The sequence below is a fragment of the Scomber scombrus genome, chromosome 20, assembly GCF_963691925.1.
Source record: "Scomber scombrus chromosome 20, fScoSco1.1, whole genome shotgun sequence".
In the NCBI taxonomy this organism is placed as follows: Eukaryota; Metazoa; Chordata; class Actinopteri; order Scombriformes; family Scombridae; genus Scomber; species Scomber scombrus.
This window is the reverse complement of record NC_084989.1, coordinates 22,021,365-22,034,528: the sequence shown is the minus strand read 5'-3', so window position 1 is coordinate 22,034,528 and position 13,164 is coordinate 22,021,365. Positions and strand designations below refer to the sequence as shown.

The 13,164-nt window shown below is 39.8% G+C and overlaps 1 protein-coding gene across 1 annotated transcript in view; it reads right to left on the bottom strand.

Annotated features, from left to right (window-relative positions):
* Positions 1-4,928: 4,928 nt before the first annotated feature.
* Positions 4,929-13,164, bottom strand: part of myom1b (myomesin 1b) — a 46,470-nt gene continuing 38,234 nt past the window's right edge. Inside the window, exons 28-37 of the mRNA XM_062441804.1 lie at positions 13,015-13,128; positions 10,491-10,541; positions 10,107-10,194; positions 9,395-9,433; positions 9,191-9,296; positions 8,090-8,253; positions 7,860-7,896; positions 7,566-7,588; positions 6,599-6,654; positions 4,929-6,436 (exon numbers count right to left, since the gene is read on the bottom strand). Of these exons, the coding sequence (XP_062297788.1) occupies positions 6,173-6,436; positions 6,599-6,654; positions 7,566-7,588; positions 7,860-7,896; positions 8,090-8,253; positions 9,191-9,296; positions 9,395-9,433; positions 10,107-10,194; positions 10,491-10,541; positions 13,015-13,128 (942 nt within the window). The 3' untranslated portion in view covers positions 4,929-6,172. The remainder of the gene's footprint in view (positions 6,437-6,598; positions 6,655-7,565; positions 7,589-7,859; positions 7,897-8,089; positions 8,254-9,190; positions 9,297-9,394; positions 9,434-10,106; positions 10,195-10,490; positions 10,542-13,014; positions 13,129-13,164) is intronic.

Below are 13,164 nucleotides of genomic sequence, written 5' to 3'. Positions count from 1 at the left end.
GAGGAAGGAAGGAAGCAAGCAAGAAGGAAGGAAAGGAGGGAGGGAGGAAGGAAAGGAGGGAGGAAGGAAAGGAGGTAGGGAGGAAGGAAGGAAGCAAGCAAGAAGGAAGGAAAGGAGGGAGGGAGGAAGGAAAGGAAAGGAGGGAGGGAGGAAGGAAGGATGGAAGAAAGGTATAAGGAAGGAAAAGAGGGAGGAATGAAGGAAGGAAGGAAAGAAGGGACAAAAGGAAAGGAAAGAAGGAAGGAAGGAAGGAAGGAAGTAAGGAAGGACGGAGGAAAGAAGGAAGGATGGAAGGTAACTAAATATTATTCTTGTTTTATTAAATGTCTGCCTGTCTTATGTCTCATTAACTCATTCACTGCTCCCTATATAATAAACACTAAGTAGCTCAATAATAAGCAGCAAATCAAGATTTTTAGACACTAACTAATCGTCGTAATTTTGTGTCGTCACCATCGGTATAGCGTCACATCGTCAGCGTAGAGTCACACCAACGGTCACATCTTTAAAATGTGAAGCATTACATTTTGGGATTGTTAGCAGAAAGTAGTGAACATGCCATGGACTGTACTTTGGAGTATTTGAGGGCTCTAATGTTATATTGTGGAGATATTGTGGAGTGATTTCGGACACAGCCTCAGGATCAAGTTGTCTTTACTCCAGCTGGTACAAGCTGGATTTTAATACTCCGATTTCTAAGTCAATATTTTCTTGTATTTCATTAACACACTTTTTGAGTTCTCCTTTCAGGATCTTCTCCTAATTATCCATACAATACATCCACTTTGCTGTTAAGCTGTTTTTCAATGTTGTCCATCTTTATGTGGATCACTTTCATCTCCTTCAACAACATACCTGTTCCTTTTGTCCTCGTCTTTGTCCTGCACTCGGCTGCACATTTGCATTAATTTTTGTTTTTTGAGTATCTTCTGCAGATAGTTAAATATAGACGAAGATAGAACTCACTATGTTATTTACAGCATGGTTCTCCCCTACTTATTCCAATATAAGTACATTACTACAAATGTGGAATATTGTTATCATTTATAGAAAATACAACATCGAGGTGAAGATAATTGAGCATACATCTATCACATTAGACACATCAAACACTTTAGATATCAATATATGAGTATATTTCTCTCTACATTAGCTCAGTTCTGCTTTGTGCTTTCTGGCTGTTTCTCAGCTTCTGGCTCAGTTTGCTCTACGCTGCCTGCAGGCTGCTCAGCGACTTCTTCTTTTACGTCTGCTTTTTCTTCTGAATCTGAACTTTTAGGTTGAGCAGAAGCATCGGCTGTAATCTTCTCTTCTTTCTGCTTTCCTGACTCCTTATTTGTGCTTTCCTTTTTTTCCTTGGCGTCCATCTTTTCTGCAGGAGGAGGTTTAGATACAGATTCTGCAAAGGGAAGAAAAAAGTGGCGTTATTACTGTAACGTCTCAAATGTTACACAATTTATATATTTAATCTCAGGCCTTCTTCTCACCCTTTCGCTTCTTCGTTTTCGTTCCAGTCACGCTCACTTTCATCTTATCCTTCGGGGTGTTCGGGCAAAACACCACATTTCCGTCCGCATCAGTCGAGTATGATGTCACGCCCAAGTCAGGCGTTCCCTCGATGATCTCCATCTGAGAGGAGAGACGTCACAGTTAGACCTCAACGTGACCGTAACTGAACGTAACACCAAAATGAATGATGTCCGATCGCTACTCACCCAGGAAGTTCAGTGAGGTCAGACCCACCACCGACTACAGTACAAACACGACCCCGCTGCTTATTAAGTATCATTCCTAAATATGATTTCTCAATACATTTTAACTGAGGTCTTTATTGCATCATGTTTATATTCGTACAACTGAGTAGTTACAGAGTATGGTCTAGACCTGCCCATGTGTGAAAAGTGCCTTGAGATAACTTTTGTTGTGTTTTGGCGCCATATAAATAGGTTTAGATTGATTGATTGATTGATTGATTGCATGGTGAAGCAGCTTTTAGCTGTTATGCTGCACGCAACTGGAACAAGCTACCAGCAGAACTGAAATCAGCCCCAACTGTGAACATTTTTAAATGCAGGTTAAAAACACTTCTCGTCTCCTGTGCTTATGACTGAGGTCTTTCAAAGCACTTTAAATGTTAATCTTTCATTTGCATTGTATGTTTTATTGTTTGGGTTTTATTTCTATTTCTCAAATTGCATGTTTTTATGTTTTTGGTTTCCAATTCTTACTGTTAAATGTTTGTTTTATGTAAAGCACATTGAGTTGCCATTGTGTATGAAATGCGCTATATAAATAAAGCTGCCTTGCCTTGATTGATTGGTTGATAAAAGGACCAGTGTGTAAAATTTTGTGGCATCTAGTGGTGAGGTTGCAGATTGAAACCAACTGAATATCGCTGCTCCTTCGCATCAAACGGAGTCCGCTGAGGTGGTTTGGGCACCTGGTCTTGATGCCTCCCTTTAGAGGAGTTCTGGCGACGTCCAACTGGTAAGAGACCCTGAGGAAGACCCAGAATACGCTGCAGGGATTATATATCTCTCCTGGCCTGGGAACGCCTTGGGATCCCCCAGGAGGAGCTGATGAGATGGATGTCTGGGTTTTATTGCTCAGCCTAATGGCACCACGACCTGGCCCCAGATAAGTGTCAGAAAGCGGATGGATGGATGAATACCTCTCCACGCCCCTTCCAAGTGACTCTACGGTGGTTGCAAAAGAGCTAGTGTTTGGTTTGCACATTCTGGGCTACTGTAGAAATATAACAGCAACATGGCGGCTTCAATTCTTATTTTCAGGTGATTATCCACCAATTAAAACATACTTATCTGCCACACCTGGCCCGTTAGATGCCACTAAATCTTACATTCTGCACCTTTAAGCTGTGAAAGTATCAGAATGTGATTTACAAATGTTTTTTAATGTGTCCCTTAAAATACAATACATTCATATTTTATGTGTTCTGTTTAATTCTATGCTGAACTAAGCTGTAAAAAGACTGACTGAACATCTGCTGCTGCTGCACTGCTGTTTACATGGTTGAACTGCTGCCTTTTTAAATCTCTTCAGCAGCCATAACCACTTACACACCTACAGTAGTCTTGCTTTGTCATCCTAACCCTCATGTAAAGAGGTTGAAGAGATGAGATGGGTATAATCTGCTGATTTTGAATTTTTTTAAACAAATAAAGTAAAGATTTTTGATGCAGCAAAGGCCAAAATATCATGACTTAAAATCTGGATTATCCTAATATTTGGCCAGCAGTTGCCTATTCACTCATCCAGTCTTTACTGTGCAACATAAGCTTGTATCTGTCATCCAGTTTTATATCCACCTGATGAATGTAAGTCATGTGTTCACCCTCTTCAGGCTCTGTTTTGGTCTCCACCACCAACTCCAGAGGGAAATATCTGGTTCTTTAGCTGCTAAATGCTCCAATATGTTCACCAGCTGACCTGCCTGCTGCATGAAAATGAACTAAAACAGTTAAATTGGGGTTTGTAAAATCGAAAAAAGTGAGCTGAAAGATGCTGAAATCCTCCTTAAAGTACATTTGAGGGAAAATATTGTGTTAGGTCTGTAGGTTCATCACTGTGAGAAACATCCATCTAGTCATTTCATCCATTATTAATGCATCTAAATATTGATTACTTACTTACTTTAATGGGTCTTTCACTTCCTATAACGTAACCTGATATCATCTTACGTGAGACCCTGCTTGCTTTAACACCCCCCGGTTTATAACGTAGGCCTGCTGTTTGTAGCCGCTAAGCCTGAGATTATTGACGTGATGTCACATGACTAACTAACAAAAGGACATTATGCAACTGGTTTAACTGGCTGACCAGTATACTCCTCATTACTAAGTTAATTGACTTTGACGTGGAGCATCAATAGAGTGCCTCTTTAACTCTAGAGAGATACTGTAAATACATTATTGATCTACGTCATCCATACTTTCCAGTCAGTGAACCATAATAGAGACCTGGACCTGCTAAATCCACACGTTCTCCAACACTTTAAAATGGTCTTTAAGTAAAATCAAGTGCTATATGTCTTTTTTTAAGCCCTGAAAGGAGAAAAATAAGCTAACATTACTATTTATAAAGACATTTAAAGGAAGTTATTCTGATATATTTTGTACCATTGGATGCTGGTGACCACACAATAAGAGGAAACTGCATTGGTTTGCTCTTAATTACAATAAGGGCAGCTTGATTTTGTTGCTCTTAAAAAGGGACAGGTTCACTCTTTTAAAACGTTTAACCTAAAACAACAGTCAGGTGCTCATCACGGAAGATAATATGAGTCCAAATTAGTCAAATCAAGACGATATCTCTCAAAGATACTGTTTTTTTTGGTGGAAATTCCCTTTTTTTGTTGCTGCACAGAGGGATTTTCACTAAAAAAGAGTGTAAATGTGTAAGATATCCACTTTATTTGCCTCGTATAAGCTTCAGATAAACTTTTAAATGCATTTTAACCCCTAAAAAAGGACTTTATTTATTTACCTCCCATAGTCTCCTCTAATGGTCCGTTTAACAGCACTCACACCATAATTAATTGTCCATTTCGGCACCTCTCCATTGTTTTAAGACAGACTTGAAAAATGGTGAACTTATCCTTTAAGGCAACACTGTTATCTTGGGTTTTATTTATTCATTTAAGGGGCATCATAAATCAAGCGCACCTCAGGTAATCGTACTAAAAAACTAATATTTGGATTACAGCAGAGAGGGTTGGGTGAGGTGTTGTTGTCTCCATGCTGGTGGTGGTGTTGTTGGGTCCGAGTCCAAGTCTACAGATAATCGTGACTGGGAGTGAAAAATAGGGGGAAGAGTCGACTGAAATGAGAGAGTGCAGAGTGTAAAAAGTGCAGGGGGGCTCAAACCAAAGTGAGACAAACTCAAAGAGGAAGAAGAAGACGAAGAAGAAGAAGGAGGAGGAGGAGCAGGAAGTGGGGGAAGTACATGCTCGTTTCTTTTTTATTAGTGTCATCAAGAAACAGGGGAACAAGGAAGTGATGCGATAACCACGACTGATTTAACAGTGATCTTAACAGTCTTTCGTTGCAGTGACATCACTATCATCATCATCATCACAACAACATCATAATCATTAATGAGGGACTGTGACAGGGAGGAAGGGGAGGCTTAACAATGGTGAATTACATTGATAATAATGACTAGACAGTGTGATCTTAACTACAGACAGGGAGACAGTGGAGGTGATGTCATGATCACAACATTAAAACAATAAAAACAGGACATTGCATTGCACTAAGGGAGCACGTTTCACCTCATTTTCTACACATTGTGCACACTTCCTCTGTTTTATTTCCCAAAAGCAGAACTCCAGATTTTTAGATCGGCTCATGTGACTTCTAGAAAAACTTTGCCTCCTTTGATTTAAGCTATTTTGTTGCATGAAAAGACTATAAACCCTCTTGATGCTCTAGTTTCCTACATGCACTCGAACGCACCATCTCTGAAGGATTTACATGCAACAATAACGACTTAACCAAAAAGGATTAAGATGACTAATCACTATTAATGATGACCTACTGCAGTTTTCAGCACCTCCAAAAAATTTTTTTTTTATTTTAATGAAGTGAAATAAAACAAATTGATGCTGAAAATGCAGAAAAAACGAATCTAAAAGCTGTTGAGTGCTTTTGGAAATCAGTGAAGTCTGCACAATTTGTAAAAAATGAGATAAAACATGCAAATAAACATCCATACGGCTTTTTAATAGACATCTTTCTCTTTCTTTGACTGAGAGTTGCATCCTATCTACACTAAATTACATAACTTTAACTATTATTTCTGCCTTTTTTTGCCAACATTTGCCTCTTTGCATGCTGTAACTTTACACAAACACAATTTAAATTTGCACCAGTGATATTTTAGAGTGTGGTATCATTATTTTGGACCAAATGTGCACATATACTGTATAGATTTCCATTTATATCTCCAAAGTTACAACTCTTAAACCACAGTTTGGATTCCTCTCTGAACTGTTTTGAGTTCATATTGTTCTTCAGCACCTCTTGATTTAATTTATTCCTACACAAAAAACATCCTAACACATCCTCAAACCCTTTTTTTTTTCAACTGTTTTTTCCAGTGTTTGTTTTTTTTAAATTTACACATATTTACGACAAGATTTGGACCGCTTTTATTTTTTCTTGCCGCTGTGCATCTCTTCGGGGATGAAGACACTTACGGTGAAGTCTCCGCTCTCCGTGCCGTACTTGTTCTTCACCAGGATGCTGTACTTGCCAGAGTCCGCGGTGTTCACACCGGTGATGGTAAAGCTGGCGAACTTGCCCGACTCGAACTTGAGGATGCAGTGATCGTCGGATGCGATCTCCCTGTCGTTCTTCAGCCAGGTGACCTCCGGCACGGGGTCGCCTGAGATGTTGCAGGTGAGATTGAGGGCCTGAATGAGAGGAAAAAACACAACACACACCGGTAATATTAAACATTAAATGCAATAACATTCAGGCACGTATCAGTGAGTGGGAGCAGGAGAGGACAGATGCAAGTTTAGGGTCGTTTTTTGAGGATAAACATCAGTCAGAGTCAGCTGATAAAGGGTTACCTTGCCCTCCTGGATGGTGACCACATCAGGCAGACCTCCTGCTACTCGAGCACGGTCTGAAAAACACAACGATGACTTCAATAACAGCAATAAACCAAATATGGACCTGTCACGATAACTACTTTTATTGGATGATATATTGTCTCAGAAATAATCACGATAAACGATATTATTGTCATTTAAAGATCATTTTATACCACTGATATAATGATAATATAATAGTATAATAATGCAAAGGGGGGATTGGAGAATGGACGCTACTCTTCTGCCATTATGGTTGGGGACAGAGTTATTTACCTTTAACTCTTCTGTAGTCTCCACTCAGGACGAGCACAGTGAGGAACGGACGACACTACTCACTTAACCAATGTGACATGAATAGCCTCTTAGCTGCTAATGTGAAGTGTGGCAATACTGAGGTCAAAGGTCATGTCCATGCATCATACGATAAGATAAGTCAATATATAGACATTATGATGTTGATAATTACGTTATTTTACGATAAGTTGGGAATTATTGAGACAGGGCCTAATGACACTTTATGTAAAGTACAAAAAACTACAAAAAACTAAATCATGATTTTACCAGTTTAAGAGAGTTCATGAAAAGTAGTTTCCAGTGTTTTCACGTCATTTAAGAGGATAAAAGGCATTTTATTCCAGACTTGAGACGAGAAGGTTAAGTGTCGTTAAGGAAGATGATTAATAATAAAACTTCTTATTTACAGTTTGGCCCATTTTCAGTTTTAAAAGTAACCAATAAAACCTATTAATTAACTGTAAAATCTACTGTAAATCGACATTAGTTGGAGAGAATGAGGGTTGTAAGAACTGTGTTCGTAGTTTTAATTCAAATCCAAACTGCAGCATTGAAAAAATATAGGTCTGTATATTCCTACAGCTTTGTCATCCAGGTCTAAAAACTGCCCAACAACAGAGAAAACACTGTAAAAACATTCATCACTTACTTCTTTCTGCAATAGCAGCAGCCCTGAAAACAAAAGAAAATAAAGAGGGAACAACAATTAGATTAAATTAGCCGAAAATCAGAAGTGAGAGTTTAAAGCTTAATCTGTATTCTATCTACTGCTTCATGTAAGTTCCTCAAACCAGGAAAAACCAGTACATTTAAATAAATAAATTTAAAAAAAGAGTCTATTAGTACCAGTAACACAATGCTGAAGTAACGAGGAAGATGCATGCTGTGTTTGTGTGTTTACGGCTGCATAAAAAAACTCATTATAAAATAGTTTTTGACTCACTTCAGTCTCTGGAATTCTGCATAAGCGTCGTCATACGCTGAAAAACAAAAACAGGTCGTAAGACACAGCATTTGGTAAAGAAAGGTGATACAGGATCTGTGGTGTGACAAATTGCATTAAGTCAATTAAAGGTAATAAAACAAGGTAAATAAAAGCTCTCTGGTGTTTGCGTGGATGCTGGAATCTGCTTATCAAACAACATTAAAGCCAAAGTGTCTCTTCACTCTCACCTTGACCAGACAGCTCGACGGACCTAACCAGGTTTCCTTTTCCATCGTGGAACTCGATGCCGTACTTGCCCCGGTCTTTCTCTGTGGGCTCTGTGATCTGGAGCCACAGCTGCTCTCCCACCACGCCGCTCTTCACACGGTCGGAGAAGGCGATGGCTGAGTCCCTGACAGAGAGATAAGATGAGACGGAGATGCAGAAACATGGTCGGACACACCTGCACAGCCTGATTATTTATATTTTAGTTAGTTATTTTAATGTAGTGTCTTTTTCAAAAGGCACAAGATTGTTGTAAATACTAGAACTGTGTTTCCAAAACTGCGGCTCTGCAGACATTTCTAAAAAATAACTTTAAAAAAAGACCTAAAAATAACTACTTGTTATAGTTCCTCCTAGTATTGATTATTGAGTCTTCTTTATCTTACCTTATTATTGAGCCTGGCCTTTGATTAAGAAATGTTCATAGTCTTTTTATTGTATTTTTAAAAATGTGTTTATTTGTATATTATCATATTTATTGTTTATTTTATTTAACTTTATTATTACTATTATTATCATACTCTAGCTTCCATTTGTCTTTTTTTTAAACCTAGTTTTATTCAAGCTTTTATTAAACTTTATCTTATTTTACTTTTGTTTTGTCTTTTTAATCTTTCTTTCTTATTTACTACTTTCTCTTATTTATTTTACTTTATTCAATTTTATTATTTTAATTTAATTTTTTTAATTTAAACTTTAATTATTTTTTAATTTTTATTAATTTTAGATTATTATTTACATTTTTATCCTTAATTTCTCTCACATGCATTGGCTTCAATTTTTTCTTTATACTTTTTTCTTTGTTTTTATTCATTTTCTTTATTATGTCACTTCTGTTCTGTCTTATTATCAGCTTGTCAATCAAAATCTGAAGCACTTTAAACTACATTAACCTGAATGAAAACTGATGTGTAAATAAACTTTTTATTAATTTATACACATTAAAGTGTGATTAATAAACCACAGATTATGCAGTGATATTGAGATGTAACTAATTAACTTCAACACTGATGTACACACACTTTCTCACACACACAAATATAAATATAAAACAGGAAACATACTTGTACTGCCATGTGACTTGGAGCAAATCATTATAGTAGTTGACAAAAGTGTAGAGTCGAATGCCTTCAGCTGTGCTTGTGATCTTCAGTGGTGTGGAGGACTTAGCTGCAGAGAAGTAAAGAAACGCACAGAGAGGTGATTTAAACAGTGTGTTCTGTGTAAAACAGAGAAATATATAATAATTAAATAATTTTTATTCTTACCGATGACATGGAAAACTTCATTCATCAAGTCTCTGAAATCTGGAGGAAAGAATAGATTAGTTTATCGTAAGTTAAATCCTCCTTAGAAGGAAGGAAGGAAGGACAGAAAAGAAGGAAGGAAGAAAAGAAGGAAGGCGGGAAGGAAGGACAGAAGGAAGGAAGGAAGGAAGGAAGGAAGGAAGGAAGGAAGGAAGGAAGGTGGGAAGGAAGGACAGAAGGAAGGAAGGAAGGTGGGAAGGAAGGACAGAAGGAACGAAGGAAGGAAGGACAGAAGGAAGGAAGGAAGGTGGGAAGGAAGGACAGAAGGAAGGAAGGAAGGAAGGAAGGTGGGAAGGAAGGACAGAAGCAAGGACAGAAGGAACGAAGGAAGGAAGGAAGGACAGAAAGAAGGAAGGAAGGAAAGACGGAAGGTAGGAAGGTAGGAAGGAAGGACAGAAGGAGGGAAGGAAGGAAGGAAGGTGGGAAGGAAGGACGGAAGGACAGAAGGAAGGAAGAAAGGAAGGAAGGTGGGAAGGAAGGAAGGAAGGAAGGAAGGTGGGAAGGAAGGAAGGAAGGAAGTAAGGAAGGATGGAAGGTGGGAAGGAAGGACAGAAGGAAGGAAGGAAGGAAGGAAGGAAGGAAGGAAGGAAGGAAGGAAGGAAGGAAGGAAGGAAGGAAGGAAGGAAGGAAGGAAGGACAGACTCTATTAGTGGTTGAATCTGCGACGGTATACCTTGATCTATCAGACTCAACGTAGACGTGTCCTTTCCTCTGTCGTCCTTCAGGATAACCTCGTACACGCCGGCGTCCTTCTTGGAAATCTGACAGTAAAGAAAACAAAGCGTGACGTCAACATTTTAAAAAAGCCGGTAAAAACAAACACGGAGGCATCACCATCATTTTTATAATAAAAGGACTATATGATTTTCTATTCATCTGAAAAGGCAAGCTTTTCTCTTCTGCTAAGGGTGCTGCAGAAAACACATATATGACGCAGAAAGCAAAAAAGCAAAATGGACAGACGGACGGACGGACAGACAAATCTATTCAAAAGGAGCATTCTCAGGCAAATAAAGACGGCAAAAACTTATGATGACAACAGATAACTGATCCAGACTTTTATTCTTCTCCACATGGTGTCGTCCGCTCTGTCTGCGGCGGGTTGGTGCTGAAAATGGGACACAATGTGACATCATGTTTATATGAGGTGGACGGCATGTCGCTCGTCTACGCCACTCGGACAGAACGTTTAGGGGACAACACAATGATGGGATGAGAATGAGCGATGGGAGACAGCAGAGGGAGGAGAGGGTTAGTGTGAAATCTGAGAGGAAGGAGGGATTAACACAGAAAGAGGACAGAAAAGAGAGAGAGAAAGAGAGAGAGAGTGTCTAGAAATTTAGTGATTTAATCGTGTGAAGTATATGATATTGTTAGTCGTCTTTAACCCTCCTGTTGTCCTCGAGTCAAGGAAGGGAGGGAGGAAGGAAGGATGGAAGGGAGGAAGAAGGAAGGAAAGGAGGAAAGAAGGATGGAAGAAGGAAGGGAGGAAAGGAGGAAAGGAAAGAAGGAAGGGAGGAAGGAAAGGAAGGAAGGAAGGAAGGACGGAAGAAAGAAGGAAGGAGGGAGGGAGGGAGAAAGGAAAAGAGGAAGGGAGGAAGGAAGGAAAGAAGGACAGAGGAAAGAAGGAAGGTAGGGGGAGGAAAGAATGAGAGAAGGAGGGAGGGAGGAAAGAAGGAAGGGAGGAAGTAAAGGAAGGAAGGGAGGAAGAAGAAAGGAAGGGAGGGAGGAAGGAAGGAGGGCAGGAAGGGAGGAGGGAAGGAAGGAAAGGAGGGAGGGAGGAAGGAAGGAAAGGAGGGAGGGAGGAAGGAAGGGAGGGAGGATTGGAAGAAGGAAGGAAAGGAGGGAGGAAGGAAGAAAAGGGGATGGAGGAAGGAAAGAAGGAAAGAGAGGAAGGAAAGAAAGAGCGAAGGAGGGAGGGAGGAAGGACAGACGGAAGGAAGGAAGGGAGGAAAGAAGGAACAGTCAAAACAGACGGGGTCAATTTGACCCGGGAGGACGACACGAAGGTTAAGTATGATGGGTTAAATTTACAGTACAAGTCAAAATATAAAGTGTCCAAATGTTTGACTGATACTGTAAATACGTTTAAGAAGATTAATGCCGGTTAAAAACCTTTAAGGCAGAGGTGTCCAAACTACTCCATAAAGGGCTGCGTGGCTGCAGGTTCTAATCAACTGAGGAAGGACGGAAGGAAGGAAGGAAGGAAGGAAGGAAGGTTGGAAGGTTGGAAGGAAGGAGGGAAGGAAGGAAGGAAGGAAGGAAGGAAGGAAGGAAGGTTGGAAGGAAGGTTGGAAGGAAGAAAGGAAGGAAGGACAGAAGGAAGGAAGGACAGAAGGAAGGAAGTACGGTGGGAAGGAAGGACAGAAGGAACAAAGGAAGGAAGGAAATACAGAAAGAAGGAAGGAAGCAAAGAAGGAAGGTGGGAAGGAAGGACAGAAGGAAGGAAGGAAGGAAGGAAGGAAGGAAGGAAGGAAGGAAGGAAGGAAGGAAAGAAAGACGGAAAGAACGAAGGAAGGAAGGAAGGAAGGAAGGTGGGAAGGAAGGACAGAAGGAACGAAGGAAGGAAGGAAGGACGGTGGGAAGGAAGGACAGAAGGAACGAAGGAAGGAAGGAAGGACAGAAAGAAGGAAGGAAGGAAAGAAGGAAGGTGGGAAGGAAGGACAGAAGGAAGGAAGGAAGGAAGGAAGGAAGGACAGATGGAGGGAACATTTACCCTAACAGCTGAAAACATTGGTTAGAAAATTAGAAAAGTCATCAAATGTAATAAGTTACATTACTTTGATGAAGTCATTGAAATAGTTACATTACTTATTACATTTTAAACAGAGTAACTAGTAATCTGTAACCTATTACATCTCCATAGCAACCTTCCCAACCCTGCTCATAAGTGGGAGGAAGGGAGGAAGGGAGGAAGGAAGGAAGGAAGGAAGGAAAGAAGGAAGGAAGGAAGGAAGGCGAGAAGAGAGGAAGAAAGGAAGGAAGGAAGGGAGGAAAATAGGAAGGAAGGAAGAAAGAAAGGGAGAAAGGAAGGAAGGAGGGAAGGACACATGGAAGGAAGGAAGAAAGGAAGGGAGGAAAATAGGAAGGAAGGGAGGAAGAAAGGAAGGAAGGAAGGAAGGAAGGAAATAAGGAAAGAAAGAAGGTAGGAAGGAAGGACAGATGGAGGGAAGGAAGGAAGGAAGGAAGGAAGGACTGATGGAGGGAACATTTACTTTTCTAACCTTCCCAACTATGTGCTCTTCATTGATTGGATCAGAAACCTGCATACACACAACCCTTCATGGACTAGTTTGGACATGTCTGCTTTAAAGAATCCTTTATGAAATTAGTAAAAATGTAAATGTTTCAACAATCTCCATTTTTTTTCACAACTTACTTAAAAAAAACTTGTGGACGAAGGATCCGTATGTTTTTTTTGGGTAATATAGACATAAACAGACGCCTTTAACAGTCATATATGCAAATGGGTTCAGAGACAGTTATATACACAATACAGAAATATATACAAACAAAGAAAGCACTAATATTTTATATAAATGTGAATAAATATGAATTCACACCTGTTATAATTATCTCACCTGAGCTATTTCCAGTTTCAGCACTCCCTCAGTGAAGCCCAGGTGCTCCTCTGCTTTGACCTCACGTCCGTCTTTGTACCACAGGGCTGAGGTCTCCTTCTTCATGTTGCCAACCTGAAATAAAAAAAGCAAAGCCGAGGGATGTAAGGT